Source organism: Puma concolor, chromosome D1 (assembly GCF_028749965.1).
Source record: "Puma concolor isolate L17-30 chromosome D1, mPumCon1.1.hap2, whole genome shotgun sequence".
NCBI classification, from domain to species: domain Eukaryota; kingdom Metazoa; phylum Chordata; class Mammalia; order Carnivora; family Felidae; genus Puma; species Puma concolor.
In genome coordinates, this window is record NC_141676.1 from 8,172,612 (window position 1) to 8,196,680 (window position 24,069).

Consider the following 24,069-nt stretch of genomic DNA (forward strand, 5'->3'; position numbering starts at 1 on the left):
TGTAATTGTTTTTGCACGTACAATTTCTTCCCCTTAGAATAAGTTCCTAGAAACATAATTGCTAGCTCAATTCTAGGTCTTTGTTACATATTGCCAAAATGTCTTCCAAAAAAGTTGTCACAACTTACACACACCTATCACCAAAATATATACCTGCCTATTTCCTTGCATTCTTGCCAATCTGGATACTAAAATCCAAAAAACGGTCTTCACTCAATTAGGTGTATGAGCAGAGATTTAAATTTTCCCCAATTAGTTATATCATAGCTCATATCACAGTTGTTAAACTATAATGTTATCATAAAGGGAATGAAATTAGGCTTCATTAGGAGTTTATACACAATGTATCATAAAACAGCAAAAGAAAAATAAAATACCGTTAATACTTTTCTTTTGCCTATTTCCCCCCACAGTTTCAGGCAGAACATAATTACAGAATTGGTTTATCTTTTTAAATTTTTTTATTTTAGAGAGAGAGAGAGAGAGCATGAGAAGGGAAGAGGGGCAGAGAGAGAGAGAGAGAGAGAGAGGGAGAATCATAAGCAGGCTCCACAATGAGACCAACGTGGGGCTTGATCCCATGACCCTGGGATCATGACTGGAGCTGAAATCAAGAGTTGGACATTCAAGTGACTGAGCCACCCAGGTGTCCCGAACTGGTTTAACTTTAAAAGGAAGGCTATTCAGATGTACTACTTAGAACTAGAGACTGATGTATTTTGCTGAAGTAGTTACATTTTAAAGATTTATTCATAAAGTAAGACAATTTAAAAAGATTTTCTGGGAGCGTCTGAGTGGCTCAGTTGGTTGAGCATCTGACTCTTCATTTCAGCTCAGGTTATGATCCCAGGGTCGTGGGATTGAGCCCCACTGCTCTGCACCACAGAACCTGCTTCAGAGTCTCTTTCTCCCTCTCTCCCCTCCCCTGCTCTCTCTTTCTCAAAATAAATTAACTTAAAAAAAAAAGAAAAGAAAAAAATAAATAAAAAGGTTTTTTGTTTTGAAGCCTGCAAAGGAAGACTTTTTAGCGTCTTGATCTAATTATATTGGTTTTTAATTAGCATCTAAATATATCTACTAATCACAGAATTTAGCCAGTGGCAAATATCCTAAACTTCCACGGCCCTTTTCACCTCTCACAATAGATTAAATAACTCAGTTAAGAATTAGTAATAATTAGTATTTACACAGTTTGTTATTTACTACAACACTATAAAGGATGGCAAAATAATTATAGCCATATTAACAAAGGAAGATGTTGAACCAGTTAGATGAGCTAAGGTCATGCTAAAGCAGGAATGTGCCAAAATTAGACACCAGAATTCTTGCAGCCTAATTCCCATATGCCTCATCACACAAAAGAACCTATAAGAATTACAACAACAACTCATGAGGAAATCTAGAGTCAGAGAATATTATTTTTATATTTTAGAGAAACAGAATCTTAAGCAGGCTCTGCACCGAGTGCAGGGCTCAATCCCACGACCCTGGGATCACGACCCGAGCTGAAATCAAGAGTCAGATGCTCAACTGATGGAGACACCCAGGAGCCCCTACAGTCAGAGAGTATTATTAAAACGATACTGAAGATAATCTTCAACATTCTCACATTATAGATAAGAAAACTAAGGCCCCAAAAGGTGATATAACTTCATTGCTCAAAGCCACACTTCTAGATGCTGTAAAGCAACAATGAGCATTCACTCCTTAATCCAAGCTCAGCAATCTTCAATCACTAGAGGATAACAGCTATCCTTAGCAGTCACTTCAAATTTTTTAGTTTGTGAAACAGTCTCAATGTTTTCACTGATACTGATCAATTCACTCACTAACAATTACCCGATACCTACCACATGCTAGGTCCTGTACTATGCGGTATTTATTATATGCTAAGCACTGCATTACCTGCATTTCCACATTTAATCCCTACAATATTAATATAAGGTAAGCACAATTATCTCTATATTAAAGATTAAAATTTAGAAAGACTAAGTAAACCACCTGTGGTCTTCAGAAAGGAAATATAAAGGAAATGGTGCCCTTCCACTTCAGCAGCCACGTCTCTGCAGACCCCATGGTCATGGGTCTCAACAAGGGCCCCAAGGTGACCAAGAACTTGAGCAAGCCAAAGCACTGCTGGCATGAGCACCCCACCAAGCACATCAAATCAGTGCAAGACAAGATCTGAGAGGTGTGTTTCACTCCTCACGAGAGGCACCCCAGCAAGAGGAGCTGAGCAGGTTCTGGCTGCCACCAGGATAGGAAAGTGGCTGCTAAGGGCTGGGCTTCCTGTCCATTCTGTGCATAACAAAACCTTTACAGAAGAAGAAGAGGATAAAAGAAAATAGTATAATCACATTTATAAGTTTATCCTAACAAAAAAATCTTTTTATTTTAAATATTGTAACTCTATGTATGATTTCATTTGAAAAAAGGGATCTACTGTCAAAGAAGTTTGGACAACCACAGGTCCCTATATAGCACCTATGAGTGACCATATAGTAAGTATAGAGCTTAGATCAGAAGTTGGGGGTACCTTTTGGAAGGCTTGGAATATCCTTTTTTTCTTACATCTTCTAAGACCCCGGAACAGATAGCATTTGAAGTAACTTAACTGAAGGCGGAATGTGAGAAAAGTAATCAAATAAACAGAGACAATGGGAAGGGCTTCTAGTACCACATAATAAATGTTGGCCTGAACAATATTAAATAAGGTCCAAAGTAGAAGAATGCATGACTTCTCTTGAGCAATACTCACAAAACAGTACTACAACATAATACTGGTTACCTACTTTCAGAACATAAAATCTCTGTAGTATAAGATCAAATTAATTAAAAGTTTCATTTGCTGTCATTCCCAGCAGGAATTCCTTTATCTTTGATTGCTAAATAGGTTTCACAAGGCCCACAGCAAAAAACCCAAGTGCTAAGCAGTGCAACTGTTATGGAGATTTAAAAATAAGCTTTGGGGGTGCCTGAGTGGCTCAGTTGGTTGAGTAACTGGCTCTTGATTTCAGTTCAGGTCATGATCACAGAGTATGGGATCAAGCCCTGCATCAGGCTCTGTGCTGAGTGTGGGGCCTCCTTGGGATATTCTCTCTCTCTCTCTCTCTCTCTCTCTCTCTCTCTCTCTCTCCCTTCCTCTGCCCCTCTCCCCTGCTTGTGCTTGTTCTCTAAAATAAAAAAGTTTTAAAAATTATTAAAAAAAAATAAACTTTGTAAATAAATATATGCCTAATGACATCCTTAAATGCAGCAACCGCCCTAGGGCCAACCTATAGGGACAGGAGAACCTTGAAACAATTGGAGCATAAAAAAAATGTTTTAAGGAAAATATTAATTTTAACAAGTGTTCTGATTTGGGAAATATTTGTAGAAGAAAACCAAATCAAGCAACCATGAAAAAAATTTACCTTTCTCCACTATACAATGTGTTTTTATTCTTGCCATAATTTTCGTGATATAAAATCAGAGACTTAGAAAAATGGCATTCTATTAAATAATCAATCACAGCAGAAGTAATCACATGCAGTATTTCTAATGTAAATGATTACCTGAGAAGTCCGTCAGAAGTCTTGCTAGGACTTGCTTGTTTACCACTTCAGTCTTACTAAGGCTCGGTATAATATCTACCCTAGTAGTTTCTGTGACAATTGTGGGCTTCTTGGAAATCCCAAGATCAGATCCAGTGTTAACTTCTGTGTGTTCTAGGACATCATATGCTCTCTGAAGCCAAGAGGATTCTGGAGCACATGTGAAAGTGTGCTCGAGTGTTTCTTCAGGAGGAGATTCTACATCACCCTGTACAGAAGCTGACTTCTCAGTCCTCCTTTCACTCAATTCTTTAAGGGCTTTGATTGTGAGCTCTTCCTGCTCTAAGTCAAGAGATGCCACTGGAGTACCTCGGGCAGGGAAAACACCCAGAATCTCACTTCCATTTGTTTCTTTGCTTTGTTCCATGTGTTCGCTTCTTCGGTCTTTAATTTCAGAACCACCTGACTCACTTTCATGCAAGACTTCCACAGCAAGACTTGTTTTAAAGTCCCTAGTCTTCTCTGATGTTGCGTCAAAGGCATTCCCTTCACCTTTACCTATGATTCCTTTCTCTCTGGTTTCTGTAAAGGCTGCTATCAGGTCCTCTGGGGAAGAATCATCTACATCTTCAACATTTTTTTCATGTAATGACTCCAAATAGGCAGAGGTTGTCACATTTAGTGAGAATTCTGTCTCATGAAGAACACCTGGAGATACAGCTGAAGGATGCTTTGGGTTCTCAGTTGCAACATGTTTTTCAGCAGCAGCTTCACTCATACTACCTGACTGCTGCACATCTTCTGACATGATCTTCAGATCACGTACTTGTGAACATGCTGCCTCACCCACTGGACTCCTTTCGGGAATATCAGGCTGAACGTGTGCTGCCTCAGGGTCACTGACTGGCCCTTCAAAGGTTTCACATGTTTTGTTTTCCCTATTGCAATTGAAAGCCTCTTCGATTTCTCTTTCATCTCTTTTTACAATAGCACTTGGAATGGAAACAGGTTTTTCAGCCTGAATTTTTTTACCTTCAAATGAAACACTGGTTGTGATGTCCTCTATTACTGTGTCATCAGACTCACCAGAACTATCAGCTTCTGTCACTTCTCCTAACACAGCGCTCTGCCAGTTCATTTCATCTTTCAGGTGGCCATCAGGTAAAACCACTTTCACGGTGGCCACTCCAGAACCCCGAGAGACACCTTTGTCAAATGGAGACCCAGGGAACTCTGCAACTGTGTTATCTTGTTTCTGCGCATGGCCTCCCACACCTTTGATATTGACTTCCTTTGTGGAATTGAGACAATCCGGTACAGGTTTGTCAATGTTAGCATTTTCTTGTGGGAGGGATTCCTGTGCCCAATCACCTGCTGATTTAGTGATGGGAGTGTTCCCATTAATAGAACGTATAGGAATTTTCTGGTGAGTGTTAGTTTTAAGATTTACAACTGGGATTTCTGATTTATATTCACTCATGTCAAGTCCTGTGGTTTTTGTGACGTAGTCAGACTTACAGCTCTCTTCTTTTGCTTGGGGAACCAAATCCCAAGTCAGTATTTCATTAGTAAAGTTATGCATATCATTCACACATCTAGACACTTCTTCCAGTGCTGCAGTTGTGTGTGAAAACTGTCTAGTGAGCAATGCAGAGGTTGGGTAACGCCCTGCCTCTTTACTTCTCAGTGGAAATACTTTGTCATTAGACTCTAAAATGTCTGCAGATGTTTCTTTATCAGTGTTCATTGCCCAGCTACCAAAATCATTTGTGCTCTCCTTATATACATCTTTAAATTCTTCGTCAAATGCTTCTTTGTCAATAATTACTTCAAATGGTGACTCAGGGGAATCCTTTTCAACACCACCTCCTGAAACTTCAGATGGGGACAAGGAATATTTACAAATGCCTTCTGCCTTAGACTGCTGGGTCAGTGGTTTCTGAGCTGTCAGCAAAGTGAACTTGTCATCAGCATCCAATTCAGTTTTACCGCCTGTACTTGGTACCTCATTTGGGTTCTTGGACTCTTGATCTTTATTTATTTGCTGTTCCAGTAGACTCATTTCCTTTGAGAGAAAAGCAGGACGATCTGGGAAATTGGCCGGAATGAAAGGACGGTTACACTGAACTCCTTCTGCCACAGAATCTGGGGAGTATGCTAGGTCTTTACTGGTCTCTTGAGGCTTTTCCATCTTTTTCACATCTAGGAGAGCCAAGGAGTCTTTTCCTTCTTTGGCTAAAATAGGCTCACTGCCTGACACTTTGCTTTTTTCTCCGTGTAGTATTGTAAGGTCATTGTTATGCATTTCAGAAGATGAAAAAGAGGAAGTCATAATTTCTGAAGGTGGCTCACCAGAGCAAAGAGAGCTCAATCCCTCTATGGTCAGAATTTGAAAGAAAAAAGTTTGTTTACCAGGCACAATTACACATTAACTACTCAGGCCAAGCAGCATGCTTTTCATTTCTCAAGTTACATATATATACACACAGGATGTATATATACATATACACATACACGCACACAACACACGTAAATATGTAACAAAACAAGGACCAACAGTAATCCTATAAAACATGCATAAGATTGCCAACAGTCAAACAGAAAAGCTGTATCATGCTACAAATTGCAAATGACAAAATTTCATGACATATTTTTCAGTCTACTTTTTCCATTGTAAACGTAAAGCATAAAGAAGTATAAAAAGATTGGAAAGTCTGGGAAGGTTCCTTCCTTTGTTTTTTTGGTAGAGCTACTCAATGTAATCCATATAAAACAACTCACTATTATGAAGCACTGATATGCTCTCATCTGTAAGCTGCATATTTCAGTACACACAGCTTCTACAAATCCACTGTTACAGTCCAACAATCTGAGATGGAAAAAAATAAGCGACTACAGTTCTTTTGATTCTCAGGAGACATAGCAGATTCCTCCCAGGTCTAAGAATCAGACTAGAATTATTGTATTCTATCCTAGGGAAGATTGGTCTCAGGTACAGATGGCTTCCTTAAAAAAAAATTTTTTTTTAATGTTTATTTACTGTTGAGAGAGAGACAGAGAGACAGAGAGAGAGAGAGGGAGAACGTGAGCAGGGGAGGGACAGAGAGAGGGAGACTACAGAATCTGAAGCAGGCTCTAGGTTCTGAGCTATCAGCACACAGCCCTATGCGGGACTCAAACTCACAAACCGTGATCGTGACCTGAGCCTAAGTTGGACAATTAACTGACTGAGCACCCAAGAGCCCCAGATGGCCTCATTCATTTTAAACTAAAGAGTATGAAAAGGATGGCTGACTTCAAAATCTCTTGCATCAACTTGCCAATTTAACCAACACTGAACTGTGTGAATCAGTGAGGTTTGTCTTTTGGTTAGGAAGAATTAATTCCAGAAATTCTTTTAAAACAGAAAATATCCTTCTGAAAGTAATACATTAAGTCTTATCAGTTCTTAATACCACAGTAGCCAGTGATTTATCACATTGTTTTCCAACTTTCCAATCTAGCAAGTTTTTACTTGAGAAAAGATCAAAACAACCCTCCCAAGGGCAGGTGCTGTCTTTCGTGCATGTTGTTACCTCTGCAGCTGGAACAAAAGTAGGTCTTAAATAAATAGTTCCAAATGAGTGAATCAAAGATTCAGTTTGGTCAGATGAGAGCTAAGCAGGTCCAGGACAGCAACACCTTGAGTGTGAATGAGTAATTGTGAAGATGTGAAAAAGAAAAACCTTTGGGATTACTTTTATTCAGCTTGTATTTTTTTTTTCATGTGAGGAGCTGAATACTTGACGAAAGCAAAATTGTAACTTTATTCAAAATATAAGATTGAAAAGAAAATTAAATATCTTACTGCAATAAATAAAATTGCACTATTATAAAAATGTTTCCAAATGCCAGATGATAAAGTTCCTCCACATCAATGCATCACTGAAATTTCATGTAATAGGATCTGACCTTTTAAAATAGTTTAACTGGAATCTGGGTATTGAGGAAAAAGTCTTTGTAAACTGAGGAATAATAAAGTTTGGTGGTACAGACTGTACTAGTGAGAGAGAAAATATTTGAAGCAAGGTGAATGCACATTTACTTCTAATGTAGTAGACAGAGATGGTTTGCATCTATCATTATATACTATGATATAATATTATAGAGTACTCAACAAGACCAAATTAAGGGAACAATATAAATGAAGCTCAGCATTATAGGTTAAAAGGTTCAAAACCTGGGACCTCTGGGTGACTCAGTTGAGCATCTGACTTTGGCTCAGGTCATGATCTCACAGTTGGTTGAGTTCAAGCCCCGTGTTGGGCTCGCTGCTGTCAGCACAGAGCCTGCTTTGGATCCTCTTCCCTCTGCCCCCCGCCCCTCCCTGATCACTCTCTCTCAAAAAATTAACATTAAAAAAAAAAAAGGTTCAAAACCCTGTAATTTAAAGAACTACATTTTTAGTAGTTAATTTATAGGCTACACTTAAATCAGAAACATTCCATGATCTGAGCTATGTATTGTTATTGAACTTACTGGTTACTGTTTCTATCAGTTCAATGCTCAATGGATTAAATCTGGATTAGGTAAAACTGTTTGGGAACCCCTCCCTTCAAACATGAGTGGAACTTTGACATGATCAAAACTGAATCCACTTTACAGGGAATGCTCAGCTTACATGATTTATAGAGACTGCACTATCAGATTACTCAGACCAACCATCTTATAGACAAAAATGGACAAAAAGAATTAGTAATAATTCCACAAATATTTACTAAGTACCTATCATGTGCCAGACACTGCTTTAACTAGACTAAGAGGCTCCTGGGTGGTTCTGTCAGTTAAGTGTCTGGCTCTTGATGTCAGCTCAGGTCATGATCTCACAGTTCCTAGGATTGAGCCCTGTGTCGTATATAGTGGCTCCGATAGCTTGGAGTCTGCTTGGGATTCTCTCTCCCTCTCCCCCGCTCATGCACGTGCTCTCTCTCAAAAGAAACAAACATTAAAGCAAAAAAGAAAGAAAGAAAGAAAGAAAGAAAGAAAGAAAGAAAGAAAGAAAGAAACTAGATTAAAAGCAGTGAACAAAACAAAAAAATCCTTGCCTTTGTGGTGCTCACAGCACAGAGTGGGAGATAGACAGTAAGCAAAATCAACAAGTAAAATGATGATGTGGTGGTAGTGGGCTTGAAGAAATGAAAAAGAAAGCAACCTACACTGATTGGTAATCAGAGAATGTGCACATTAGTGGGAAAAAGCATGTTGGAACTGTTCTAACATGCTTTGTCAGGACACACACTTGTCAGTTTTCCAAGCCTTGTTTATCTTCTTTGAACTCTTAATATTCTAAAAGTTTCAAGTTAAATATACAATAATCTGAGGTGAAGCTAGATTACGTTAGAAATCGTTCTCAGAATACCAGCAAGTCCTGCAATAAATAAACTTCCAATATTCTTTAATTAAGACTCATATGACATCACTCTTATGCACAGAAAAATAACTTTAGTTGTGTTCCTAGTAATTCTGTGACTTAATATATGGGGTGGAGAGTGCTTTCTGGGAGGTTAGCCTTGGGGGGGCAAAGAGAAAGAGCTCAATGCTGCAGTAATTGCGCAGAGGCTGTGACACAGGCGCTAGCTCTCGGCATCAGCAATCAGGCTTTCCCACACGTAGCAAAGTAAGTTAGACCCTCACCTGTGCTTTAATTATCATGTTTAGAATTTCAGCAAATGAAAAGAAGTTTTTTGGCTAGTTGAAACCCTAACAAACTTGGACACAGCTGACTTGTACCAAGACAATGGAAAAAACTGGGCTGGAAGTAAAGAGTTTATAAAGGCATGAAAAAATTAAACAGAATGAAGACCAGCATCTACTAAGCCTTTTTTTAGAACAGCTCCCATAAGCAAGGACTCTTCCAATTAGTGAGTATGGCACTTAATAGTCACTGGTGTTGTCCAAGCCTGCAAAACAGCAGGGAACGCCAGGGAGTTTGAAGTTTGTTAGTTTTTAAAATACTATATACTATAAAACTGTCGGATAGAATAACTTGGGATCCTCTTACATTTCAGGAAATGTCCACTCCCTTTCCTTTTTCAGAAGATCCAACCCTTCACGTGTATTACAAGACTTACAACATTACTCAAAACCACTGTCTGTCAAAAAAAATTTCCTCATTGTGAATATTTGCTCATTTATTTTCTATTATAGGATTTAATGTGCATATTCATTTTCAAGAGTTCTAATTAGTTAAAAATAAGGGGTTATTAACAAAGGGATTATATTATACACTTAACAGCTTTGTTAAAAAGGGAATTATGTATGTTAAGTGAAAAATATCATAAGCCCATGATGATCATGAGAATGTTCCCAAATTTATCCAGTACTGAGTTCTTTGCTTACCCATATCTTCTTAAGCTCTAAATATTTAGAGGTCTCCATTTAAGTGTATTACCTGAAAAAGACTAGGAAATTAAGTTGGCAGTCATAGTCTAAATTTCTAGACCTCTCCCAGACCACAAATTCCTATTAAAAGATGCAAAATCATTTTATCACATTTACTAATCGCATGGTCTTGGCAAGTTGCTTACTCTCATCTAAAAAAATGGGGATACTAAAGCACCTAACTTGAGAACTGCTATGAAGGTTCAATGAGTTAATATGTAAGAAGAGCTTAGAACACATCCGGCACTTAATAAACCCTCGGTAAACATCCCCTAACACCTCCACATTCTCGGAAAAAATTCTCCTGACATAGAGACTCCACATCATATGCCTTTTTGATAGGGGAGAGTATGTAACACAGAGAAAACTCAGAGTTTTAGACACTTTCCCTCCTACCATTCTCAAATAAAAGGAAGTAATTACTAAGGAGCTTTGATCTATTTCAAAAATCTGAGTGAGGCAACTTCTCAATCAGTTATTACTCAACAAATGCCTGCGGCATTCCAAGAATCATGCTAGGTTCTGTGTAGGTAAAGACATTTAAGACAGCCCAATACAGAAAAAAATTTGAAGCCAATGTTGAAAGAAAACAGAACTTTTCCCATTTTACCACCATCAAGGTCAAAGTATATTTTAGTTCAATGTGCAACTAGCTGAACAGTACAACAACCTGGCCCAAAAACACGGTTTGACACCATCTTTGGCAATCGCTTTCAAATTTTAGAACTGCTAGTACTTCATGTGTGATCTCTGACTTACTGACTCAGCATTTCCTGAGATGGATACAATCTGCATTACAAGTGTCCTAGGTAATGAACCTGGTTTGAGACCCACGGCCTGCCTGCACTTTACAACTCCCATCCTGTAAAAATCCCACAGGAGATGAGCCTGACACTTCTCTCTCACTCTTGCCCCTGGATGGTCCTCGTCCAGAAGCACAGCTTACACGTCAGTGGGGGCAAGGGTGGTCCTTTGTGCCTGCTTTAAATGCTTCTACCTACTAATTTCAAAGTATAGGAATTCGAAATTTTGGCTGAATAAGGCAAAAGCTCCATTTGACTAGAGACTTTGGTGTGGGAGTTCTGGAAGAAGTTCCTCTCTCCTATGCCTACAGTATTTTACCTCACAGAACAAGGAGGGGAGTTAAAAATGGCAGAATGAAAAATCAACTTCCAAGTAAGCACTGTGTTCACACCAAGTAAATGCACTGGAATTGAAAAAGGCCCTTCATGTGTTGTTTATCCTTCAAAACAGCTCCTCTTCACTTTTATTCCCCAAACTGCCTTTTCAAAAAAGATTTAGTATTTGTATTTAGGTGTTGGTAACTTAACTACTGAAAACCTTGTGATCTAGGAAACAAGTAAACAATAATGTCATCAGAGTTCTTCCTAAAAAAGAGTGAATAGCTTAGAATCATTATAGTTACTGTCTGGTTACTCCCCCCACCCCCTCGCCCTCACTAAGGAAATTTATTACTTTTAATTAAAAGGATAGCTGGAACATGGAAAACCATACACATCAGTGAAGAAATACTATGCATATTCATACAAAGGAGGCTTGAAATATTCAGGTATAGGTTTTCCTACACTTGAATTTTCTCATGTTCACAAAACAGGAAAAGACAAATTCTCGTGCAAAACAGTATCAGCAACTTTCAGCCACAGCATCAAAATAGGAAGTTAGCCAGCAGACACTTTGCAGCCAAGCTAGATCCTAAACAAAAAGTCTCTTTTGTACAAAGAAAAATGTTTTGGTTTTGTTAAAAAAAAGGCTGTAACTGGCAAATTTCTTCCCTCAACACTTGCCCCAAAGTTCAGTGTTTAACTTCCTATTCCAGATGCCTACTGCATTACTCAAATTGAATGCAAATGTTCATTACTGCAAATGTGCTCCCAGCTCTCCAGGGTAGGTGGTTCCTCTCTTTCCCATCTTATTTTCACCTACTTTTCTTCCATGTTTTCTAAAGAAAACCAGAGTATTTTCCAGCCTCCACTCTTATCAAAGGTTTCAAAAGTAGAAACCAAATTTCAGTTTGATTTTGTGCTGACGGAGGGAGCACATATCCCCAATGATACTAAATTATATCACTAACAGCAGTAATATGGTTCAAATAGTAATTTCTGCCTCTTCCCCTGCTCTCATGACTGTAACATCAACCTGAAAATGACACCTCTAAAAAATATCCGCAAACCCTAAACTGCGACTAATATACTTTACCATAGGCAGTGTTTATGGGCATGGACTTTGGAGTTCTCCATCTGTCACTCTGTGATCTTGAGCAAGTTATTGCACCATTTTAAACCCAGTGTTCTCATCTGGTAAAAGAGCTAGTAGTGCCTTTTCCTCCATAAAACTGGCTGTGAGGAGTAAATGAGATGGTTCTCATCAAGTATTGAACAAGGTAAAAGCTCAATAAAAATGAGCCACATCCTACGTCTATACCTCTGTTGGTATCCTTATTTTACAGTCAGGAAAACACCGTGAAAATGTATTCCCCTATTTTGAAATACTCAGGGATTAGGCTGAAATTAAATTCTGCTTGATGAGAAAAAAGGAATCAATAAGAAAAAGACTACAAAGGACGAACTCAGGAGTACAGTTTATTTAAAAAAAGGGGCGCCTGGGTGGCGCAGTCGGTTAAGCGTCCGACTTCAGCCAGGTCACGATCTTGCGGTCTGTGAGTTCGAGCCCCGCGTCGGGCTCTGGGCTGATGGCTCAGAGCCTGGAGCCTGTTTCCGATTCTGTGTCTCCCTCTCTCTCTGCCCCTCGCCCGTTCATGCTCTGTCTCTCTCTGTCCCAAAAATAAATAAACGTTGAAAAAAAAAATTAAAAAAAAAAAAAAAAAAAAGAAACGGAGGGGCGCCTAGGTGGCTCAGTCAGCTGAGCGTCTGACTCTTGGTTTCGGCTCAGGTCATGATCTCGCTGGTTTGTGAGCTCGAGCCCCACATCAGGCTTTGTGCTGACAGTGCAGAGGCTGCTTCAGATTCTATCTCTCCCTCTCTCTCTGCCCCTCCCCCCCAAGTAAATAAAGTTAAAAAAATAAATAAATAAAAAGAAATGGAGTATTCTATTGTCATCACAAATGTATTTAATAGCTGTCAAAAAGTTTACTTTGCTAATTTAAATAGCTGTATACTTCAAAGTAGTACAATTTTATAAATATTATATAATTTTATAAATATTATATAATATTATTTTCTGTCCTTCCTTTATTCAGTCCAAATTAATGGCAGTTTTTTGTAAATGGGATAGCCCTGAAGGCCAATAATGATAACTATTTTAGGACTGAAGATGTCATTCTTAAATATGAAAACGTCCTACTCAATAACTGCTACATATTGCTTAATATGGTTTAGATACATAAAAGTGAGACACAATTCTCCAAGACTAAATAAATGGTCAAGGGCTATGGAAGCCAGAGACAGATTAGTTAGTTGGGTTGATGCCAGTGATGGACTTAAGGTTCCTCTTTTTTTTTTTTAATGATTTATTTCTTTTGAGAGAGAGATAGAGAGCCATGAGCAGAGGAGGGACAGAGAGAGAGAGAGAGAGAGACAGAGACAGAGACAGACAGAGAGACAGAGAATCCAAAGCAGGCTGCAGGCTCTGAGCTGTCAGCACAGAGCCCATTGTGGAGCTCAAACTCACAAAACCATGAGATCATGACCTGAGCTGAAGTTGGACGCTTAACCGGCTGAGCCACCCAGGTGCCCCTCAAGGTTCCTGGTGGTAGCAGCAGTCACTTTGAAAGTCCTGCATTGGGCCAGACTGGTCTCAGCTATTCTCCCCAGGGTTTTTAAGCCAGTTAATCAAGGACATCAACATCCTCTTTCCTCATTTTTATTAAGGCATTCTAGAAGCTACCGTTCTTGGCTATTCTAGAATATACCTAATTACTTGCCAAGGTGTTTCCTCAAACAACAGGCTGATCTCTAGACTTGACAATGAAGTCGAGCACCAATTGGGTTACTTTTCCATTACGTGGGGTTTTTTTTTTGTTTTTTTTTTTTTGGTTTGTTTTTGCAAGAGAAAAATGTTAGTACTAATACAGGCTAGACTGTATTGATGAGAAAAAGGGAATCAATAAGAAGAAGACTAAAAAGGACCAACTCAGGAGTACAGTTTATTTAAAAAGAAATGGAGGGGCGCCTGGGTGGCTCAGTCTGCTGAGCCTCCGTTCCTGGGACCTTCAGGGGTACAGCTTTTTAAACTGTTACTCTACTGGGCACCTGGGAGGCTCAGTTGGCTAAGTGTCCGACTCTTGATTTTGTGGGATCAAGCTCTGTGTTGGGCTCTGTGCTGACAGCACAAGTCTGCTTGGGATTCTCTCTCTGCTACTCCCCACCCCCCTCAAAATAAGTAAATAAGCTTAAAAAAAAAACCCAAAACTGCCACGTTATGATACCCTTTTCAACAATAACATTATCCTAAATCTGCACTGGTCAAAATAGCTATAAGCAAGAAGGAAAAATGGCAAATCTATTTTCTTTTACAAACTCACTATGCCACTGAAGTCTACTTAAACCTTAGTTTTTAATTAACAAAATCCTTTATTTACCTCCATTCTACTTGAATGTATGTGTATTTTTCCTAACAGGACCTAAAATAATTTTTGAAGCTATGACACTTATCTTGTCAACATTCCATATGTTAGGGATGTTGTGCTTGGCTTACACTGTTACACTATTTACGATATCAGGATATCAATTATCCCCTTTTTGAAAAAAGTGACTAAAAGTTATAAGCATGAAGAATTTATTTTAAAAGATCTCAAATATTTACAACAGAGAGAATGTAATGATTTGTTCCATTTACACTATGATATTTTTACCAGTTTATCTTCCAGAGTAGAATACATGTAACACCTACCTGCCTAAATTATTAAATTTCTCATAAAGAAAAAAAATTAAAAATATCATTTGGTTGGGCTCCAGATGTTGAGTCTCTTTGTAGATTTCAGTTATTTTCTAGTATTCACAAAATATCTATCTTTTAATATAAATGCTTAATTAAAAAATTTTTGTTTAATGTTTATTTATTTTTGAAAGAAACAGAGACATAATGTGAGTGGGTTGGGGCAGAGAGAGAGAGGGAGGCACAGAATCTGAAGCAGGCTCCAGGCTCTGAGCTGTCAGCACAGAACCTGATGCGGGGCTCGAACTCACAAGCTGTGAGATCATGACCTGAGCTAAAGTCGGACGCTCAACCGACTGAGCCACCCAGGCGGCCCATATAAATGCTTAATTTTAGAGGTCATGATTTGACCCCAAGATACCCAAATTCACACAATGAGACACATTACAAAGGGGCTGGGGGGGATCTAATATTATCAGTCTGAATTAAAAGCAATAAATTATCTACCATGCTTTCTAAGAAGCAGATTAAACCCCTGAAAAAATATACTTGTTCACTTTATCCCATTATATTTTTATTCTTATAAGGTCAAAGTCTTCCTACCAAACCAGCATTCACACTTTGCATCTACAGATGGGACAATTCCAGCAGGGACAATAATCTGTTTGCACAGGGCTATCTAGTGAGTTTAATTACCTTTTTTTAAAATAAGGGTTTTCCACTGACCTATATTTTAGGTCAAGTACAACCACAGAAATGAAACTGTACTTTATTATCAGTGCAAATGTGCTCTCCCTTGCAGATTCTTGGTAGTGCTACCCCCACATACAGCTATCACACTCCAATTCCCTTCTTCACTGGCTGGGAAATTAAACAAACAAGCAACCCCACAATCCCTAGGAAAACAACCCTTGCTTTTCAAAAAGTCAACTGACTTGTTCAATGTCCCTAGGCAATTTGGTACGAGCCTAGCTCTTGGGACAAATCTCAGATAAATTCACACTAAAGTACTCTAGCCAGGTTGATGGATTAGCAGTTCAGCGGAAGCACACTTTTATACTGTCTTTCCAAATCTACTACCTCTCTAAACCAGTTACACAACTGCACATCAGTAAGTTAAATGCATCCTGCAGTGAGTTGTTTTCTGAGCCACAATTCTGTCTGCTCTAAATTCTGTGGCTGAGTTTATAACCTTTAAGAAATGCTCAAAACTATACCTAAAGCTTTTGCTCTGTTAAAAGAGTCCACCTACCTAGCCTTAATCTATTAACCTTTATAGGAAATCCAATGCAAACTGCTAAATATGAAGAATTGGTTTACAGATTTTATTTCAAGGGATTTGGGAGCAATAGAAAACTTGTGCCTCATATCCCCAGTTACAGCCTCTTTCTCAACATTTTTCTTTTATAAATGCACACAAAAAAATGACAGACTTGCCTTGTGAGGTCGAAAATAGAGATACAGGCTGAGAGGAAGAGGAAGAAACAAAGGAATCTGAAAGAAAATATACAGCGTGAGAATTTGACAACCTCACACAGGAATTTTAACTTCAACTCTCCTTTTTTTTTTTTTTTTTTTTGGCCAAGCATCATAATTTCATTGGGTTTGAGCAAGATGGGAAAACTCAAATCTCTACTTCCATTTACTGTTTTCACTCACCTGGCAGCAAAACCTTATTTCATTTTCAAGATGCATTTCTAAAAGTTAATTTAATTTTTTGGATCAAATATTCTCACCCTCAGAGAACGAAAAGAGGAACCCCTAGCATTTTAAAACAAATATAACCTCAAGAAAGATGATACTCCCCTGCAAGTCTTTTTGGGAAAGAAAAAATAAGAATCTTAGTACTAATTGATATTTCCTTTTAACTATTTTCAACTGCATTTGAAGAGTTAGTCACTAATATGAGCATTTAAAGTTATATACTTGGCAAATATGCAAAGTGGACCCCGATTACGTTAAAAAAAAAAAATCACAAATAATCCACTAGGCAAATAGGACTACATGAGAAACCTTCCACCTTCTAAAATTATACTCTAAATTTGGCAACATTTATCAGAATTTTAAATGCATGTACTATCTCCACCAACCATCAATATTCTTTTGAATTTGGCCAGTTATACTTCTAGGAATATAACATAAAATATTGTCACAGAGTATAAAAACATGTTTATAAGAATATTTATAAAAGCAGTGGTCATAAATATTAGGAATAATCAAAATGACCACCAACAGGAAACTAGTTACATCCAAACAATGGAATACTTGCTGCTATGAAAAAGAATAAAGGCACAGCTATGTATGTTGATACAGTTGATTAAAAAGCAAAGGGCAGAGATATATACATATGCCCCCGTTTGTTAACTGGCAACAAAGGGGACTAGCAAAAGGGACTTTAAGGTTTGAGGTGGGGGAGATTTGCTTCTAACTACAACCTTTGGCCCTTTAAAAAAAACCAAACAAACAAACCAAAGCATATAAGTTATCTTTCCAGTAAATACAGAAAAAAAATTAATAAAAATAGCATGGGAAAAGCAACCTCCCCCCAAATGCCCCTAAATATACTGGCCTTTACTTGTTACTTCCTTTTTTCCTTGCAATTATAAACATGTTTTTACAAACATTAGAAATATACTTAAAATGGGGGAGATTGCTTTAAAGGACTGGGCTATAACCATATTGTAAGTACTTAGTCAACAAATATGGAGAACATAACACCAAGACAGTTTAGTGGACAAGTAGCAGTAATTCAGTAACTCAAGACCAGACTTTTAAAATTCATTGCTTTTTAATCATCTTAAGATAAAGCACCACATTTGCCACTACAAATGAAAAACTGTTTTCCGTTATTTATTTTTTTTAGTAATCTCTACTCCCAACGCGGGGCTCAAACTCACAACCCTGAGATCAAGAGTTGTACACTCCTCCAACTGAGCCAGCCAGGAACCCCATCTCTCTTCTTTTTAAAGCAAGCATTTCTATAGGTTTCTTTAATGTTTCCAGATGGGTTCATCCCTATATGCATTTACCTTCAACATTAAATCTCCACCAGATGATGAGTTTAAATTTGAATAAGCAAAAACCAAATGCTGAAAAAGCCCAATGCCAAAAATGATCCTATGAATTTGCCCATCCACCTCCACCTAACACCCCCTCCTATGGAAAATTTTAACACACAAATTCTTATGCATCACATCTACTCTGATACAAAACACAGATAACCAGTAACAATTTGCCAAAAAAGATCCTGTGAACTTGCCTATCTACCTCTACCTAACATCCCCTCCTAATGGAAAATTTTAACATACAAATTCTTATATATATGAAATTCCATTCATATATATACATATATTCATACATATATGAAAAGATATACATGAAAACGTTAACTGGATGGTACTACTCACTGGTTTTTAATTTTCTTTGTATTTTTTTCTTGAATTTTGTTATAGACATACATTTTTCAAGAATTCTAAATTTCTAATTTCTAATTGCCCTCTCCTTACAAGGAACAGGTAAGCAACCTTAGAGGAGAAAAAGGACACCTCAAATGGGATCTCTAACAGGTCTTCCAATAAAATTTTAGTGAATAATCTTTTTAGTCTTCACACCACTAGATTTTTAATCCTCATAAGACTTTAATCTGCAACTGTCAAAACTACCACACACACACACACACACACACACACACACACACACACACACACACACACATCATGCCACTTTGAAAACAGGTTGTTCCATTTACTGAGTCCTGAATGCTGATAGACACTGAACTAAATACTTCTATGCATATTAAATGAAATTGTTACAAACCTCACTTATGATTTAAAAAAAAAAAAATGAAAACCTGAAGCTTATGTCAAGAATCAGTATTCAAATCCACACTTTTCCTGGAAGTCTGTGCCTTTCTTTTTATATAATTCTATCCACCAGTCAGATTACCTATCTTATATGCTAGTTACCTAAAAATTTACTAGTCAAGTTTATGTTTTAAAACTTCATCAGACCAGTAAAATAAGATCTTGTCCCTACCTTTTAACCCTTCTCTCCCTAGCAGCATACTGAGTGGGTGAGAAGTGGAAAACAGGTGCAAAGAGAGCAAAAGGGCACACTAGAGTAGGTTTTCAAATTTGTGTCAAGCCTGTGCCAGATACTGTTGGGGGCAGAGGGAATAGGAAGAGAGGTGCTTTGGACTGTACATGAGACTTCAGTTTTGATTTATTATTGAGGGAAAATAAACCAAATAAATCTCACTGTTTGAATTTTCTAACCCCCATTAAAATATTATTCCAACAAATTATTTATTTTAGTGACAGCTGTCCTTCAACACCAGCAGAATACAAACTATATTTTTACACAGAGAAACAAGGTTCGGTTATTAAGGCATCTTTCAATACATAAGGAAAAGTAGTATTTGAAACTTTATCTAAAACTCATATAAAACTCATATAGAAATCCATCAGCTCTTTCAAACATCTTTCTCTCTAACGTTAAAATTAAATATTCTTTTCATTACTTAGTTTTCCTGTTTGCCTATAAAGGTAGGCTCCTCGAAAAGGATTTCTATTCTTTCTCGTGACCACAATTCCTGATGATAACTCATATCATTTCAGTAGAAATGCTAAACTAAGCCAACTAATGCCCTCTCTCCTATCAGAATTCCAGGGATAAGCAGACCAATTTTTTCCCCAAAATTTATTCCATTTTTCCCTTATATTTTTTCTATTACTGCATCACTGAAGAGAAGTAGTGAAAGTGGGCCTCCTTGCCTCTCCCAAAGCAATTCTGATTTCATGATTAAGGGTTTCTTTAAAACAAACTTTTAGGGGCACCTGGGTGGCGCAGTCGGTTAAGCGTCCGACTTCAGCCAGGTCACGATCTTGCGGTCCGTGAGTTCGAGCCCCGCGTCAGGCTCTGGGCTGATGGCTCAGAGCCTGGAGCCTGTTTCCGATTCTGTGTCTCCCTCTCTCTCTGCCCCTCCCCCGTTCATGCTCTGTCTCTCTCTATCCCAAAAATAAATAAACGTTGAAAAAAAAAATTAAAAAAAAAAAAAACTTTTAATTTTAGAATAATTTTAGATTTACAGAAAAGGCCCAAAGGTAGTAGAGTATTGCTTTATATCCAGCGCTCACTTTCTCCCATTGTTAACAAGTTATGTTAATATGGTGGTACATTTGTTACAATTAATGAACACTGATACATTTCATTAATTTTTCCCTAAATCCCTTTTTCTGTTCCAAAATCCCATCCAGGATACCATATCACATTTTGTCATCAAGTCTCCTTAGTCTCTTTTAGACTATGACAATTTCTCAGACTTTCCTTGCTTTTGATGGTCTTGACAGTTTTGAGGGAGCATTTGTCAGATACTTTACAGAATGTCCCTCAATTTGGGTTTGTCTCGTGTTTAAATGTTCTTCTCATGGTTAGACTGGAGTTTTGGGTTTTGGGGAAGACTACAACTTAGGTGAAGGGTCCTCCTTCTAACATATCAAGGGTATATACTATCTCAATATGACTTATCACTGAAGATGTTAACCTTGATCCCTTGGTTGAGGGAGTTTGCCAGGTTTCTCCAGGTAGTACTTCTCCCCCATCCTTCCATACTGTACTCTCTGGAAGCCAAGTCACTAAGCACTTCCTACTTTAAGTCTTTTATTAGAACACTGAAAGAGTTGGGTTTCTTTGTACATTTATGGAATAAATGTATATATAATCCAAGAGAAGAACAATCAGAACTCTTGTTGCAAAAGAAACATAATTAGAAAGTCTAACAAACTAAATGGACTGTGTTAATAGGAAATTGGCTACAAATATTTTAATGACCCAATTTCTAAAACAGCACTACATTTACTTTTAGAAATGTCTTACCCTTCTCCAAATAGTATTCAAGATCAATGTAGTGAATCAAAATCTCATATTTTTTTTAGGAATGAGATGGAAATTAGACTTATTTTAACATATTTAAAAATCCTGACACATCAGACTAGCCTACCACTGAGTCCTTATTCGAAATGGAGTCTAACACACCAAAATGTGGCATTCAGGTGGTTACAAAACAGAGACTTTTCTGGATTAAAACCATTAGTGAAAAATACCTCAAGTCCAGACGTAAAGAAGCCAATCTTAAACACAAGATAGATTTATTACAGATACAGTTTTACAGGCTTACATAAAAACCCTCTTCTTAGCACCTATGTCAATGTATCAATTTCCACAGGAATAAGTTTTTTGCAAAACTCCTAATTTGATTTTCAAAAACCAAACATTCCTCATCTGTGGTTTATGAACAATTTCATAGCAGTTCATGAACTCTGTGAAAGCTTATGCACTACTTTGTTTATATGCCTGTTTTTCTGGGAATAAAATGTCTCCAACCATTCATTTCATAAATATTTATTAAACACCTATTATAAACCAAGGACTAGTTTTAGTTGCTTAACAAAAATGACTAGTTGCTCATCCAAAAATATCTGAGGGCCTGCTTTGCACCAGGTCCTGCTCAGATATTAGAAATAGAGCAGTGAATGGGGCACCTGGGTGGCTCAGTCAGTTAAGCGTCCGACTTCAGCTCAGGTCATGATCTCATGGTCCGTGAGTTCAAGCCCCGTGTCAGGCTCTGAACTAACAGCTTGGAGCCTGGAGCCCACTTCGGATTCTGTGTCTCCCTCTCTCTCTGACCCTCCCCCCATTCATGCTCTGTCTCTGTCTCAAAAATAAATAAACGTTAAAAAAAAAAAAAAAGAAATAGAGCAGTGAAGAGGCGCCTGGGTAGCTCAGTTGGTTAAGCATCTGACTCTTGATTTTGGCTCAGGTCATGATCTCATGGTTCGTGAGACTGAGCCCTGCATCAGGCACTGTGCTGACAGTGCAGAGCCTGCTTGGGATTCTCTCTCTCCCTCTGCCCCTCCCTCCTCTCTTTCTCTCAAAAAATTAAATAAATAAATAAATAAATATTAAAAAAAAGGGCAGTGAATAAAACAGCAAAAATCTCTACTCTGATGGAACTCGCATCTAGTGTGGAAGACAGACAATAAACAAAGTCAGATCATATACTATATAAATATAGTAAGATTGTGACAGATATGACAGATGGTAAGAAATATAAAGCAGTGGAGCTCTATAAGGTGTTTTTTCTTGTTCGATTTAGATAAGGTGGTCAAAGACCTAAAGAAAGTGAGGGAATGAAAAGCTTTGAAGATATATGGGGGCAGAGCATCCTAGGCAGAGTGAACAGTAAATAACACTCTGAGGTAGAGGAGTGTTCCTGGTGTGAACAGTAAGGAAGCCACTGTGGCTGCAGCTGGGTGAGCAAGGGGGAGGGTGAGACCGGCATTGACTCTTGAGTGTGATCAGAAGCTACTGGAGCATTTGCCCATGAGTGACATGATCCGACTTATGTTTTTCACAGGCTTACACCATCTGCTGTATGGAATACAGACTGAAAAGAGGCAAGGGATAAAGTATGAAGACCAGTTAGGAGGCAAATGCAATAATCCAGCGGAGCTATGATAGCAGCCTGGGCCAGGGTAACAACGGAGGTCGAGAAAAATGGTTAGACGCTGGATATGTTCTGAGCATAGAATCAATAGGATTTGCTGATGTTAAATGAAGGAAGGAGTCAAGGATGACTTCAAGCTTCTTGATTTGGGCAAAATATGGACAGAATGACTGTTTACTGAGATGCACAAGACTGTGAGAAGAACAGACTTATAAAAGATCAGGAGTTCAAGTTTAGACACAGTAAGTATGAGATGCCCATAGACATGAAGACTGAAGATAAGGATTTGGAAGTCACCAATTTATAGATGGTATTTCAAACCACAAGATGGCTCTCATAAATGAGACCAGAGCACAGAGAAAAGTTCTGAGAAGTAAGTCCTGGAACACTCTAAATTTTAGACGTTGGGGAGACAAAAAAAGAATTAGCAATATGAAATCCCAATAATAAGGAAATCCACAGAGTCAGAAAGATTAGTGGTTGCCAAGGAATGAAGGGAGGAATGGAGAGTGACTGCTACAGGTACAGGGTTTCTTTTGGGGGTGATGAAAATGTTCTGGAACTAGACAGTGGTGATAGTTGCATAACCCTGGGTATACATACATATATATATATATATATATATATATATATATACACATATATATATATATACATACATATATATATATAAACATTTTAATATGGTGCTTTCTATGTTATGTGAATTGTATCTCAAAAAAAAAAAAAAAAAGAGAGGTGAAGGAGGAGGAGAAGAACTAGCAAAAGACACAAAGGAAAAGTATTATTTCAAAGAGGAAGCAAGTGATCAATTTTACCAGAAGCTGCTCATAGAGCATTTAAGATGAGGACTAAGAAGTGGCTATTGGATTTAAAATGTGGAAAATAACTAGTGAGCACAACAGAAGTTTCTATAGAAAAGCAGAGCAATACGGCACATGGCTTAGGAAGCATGGGATCAAAAATTAAATTTTTAAAAAATTTATTTATTTAAATTTGTTAGTTTAACATACAGTCAGAAATTAAACTTAAGTTCAACCAATAATTGAAGTGAAGAGGGTGACTGAAAGATTTTTATCACAGGTTGTTTCAAATTTTAAAGAGAGCAGTATGTGTATTCAAAAGAGAACTGAATTGGACCCTCAATGATCCCTTAGTTTTATCCTACCCTCAAATTTACAGCAACAAACGTTTAGGCATGTCACTTAATCTCCCTAAGCCTGATTCCTCATCTGTAAAATGATGCTTATATCACTATCTATGTCATAGATAGACATAACACAAGTCTTTCTCTTATTGAACATAGCTTCCAGAGATGTAGATATCTGTTTTACCTGCCTATCTCCCAAAGAGCTTTACTATATGCTCAAACATTTGTTAAGTTAATGTACGGGCACAACTTACACTACAAAGCAGTACACAAAGATAAGATATAAAAATCAAATATTTCTATCTCCTATATAAAAGACACTGCATTGCTGAAATGCTTTCAGGTAACAGGACAAAAGGGCATCTGTATCAGTTTTGCTAAAACAGTTTTCCAGGATACCCTTCAATATCCTTAAGGGCAAGGTGCCAATGAGGAACATGTCAGAAAGCTCCAACTGCCTCTCCTGGTTAGGTTATGATGATATGCTTACAGGGAGAAATAAAACAGCTGATTGGAGAAAATAGGTAAGTATGTTTCTTCGAAATTAAAAAAGAAAATCATAAGAGAAGGCTACCTTCTGACACACCCTTTCCTAATAAAACAAACAC

General features: G+C 37.8%; 1 protein-coding gene across 2 annotated transcripts in view; it reads right to left on the reverse strand.

Moving 5' to 3' along the window:
• RTN3 (reticulon 3) overlaps window positions 1-24,069 on the reverse strand; it is a 60,809-nt gene that overhangs the window by 31,853 nt on the left and 4,887 nt on the right. Inside the window, exons 2-3 of one of the 2 annotated variants that reach the window (XM_086677109.1) lie at window positions 16,245-16,301; window positions 3,555-5,909 (exon numbers count right to left, since the gene is read on the reverse strand). In XM_086677109.1, the coding sequence (XP_086533235.1) occupies window positions 3,555-5,909; window positions 16,245-16,301 (2,412 nt within the window). Of the gene's footprint in view, window positions 1-3,554; window positions 5,910-9,911; window positions 9,931-16,244; window positions 16,302-24,069 lie in introns of those variants that run through there. The other variant, XM_086677110.1, reaches the window with a different exon arrangement.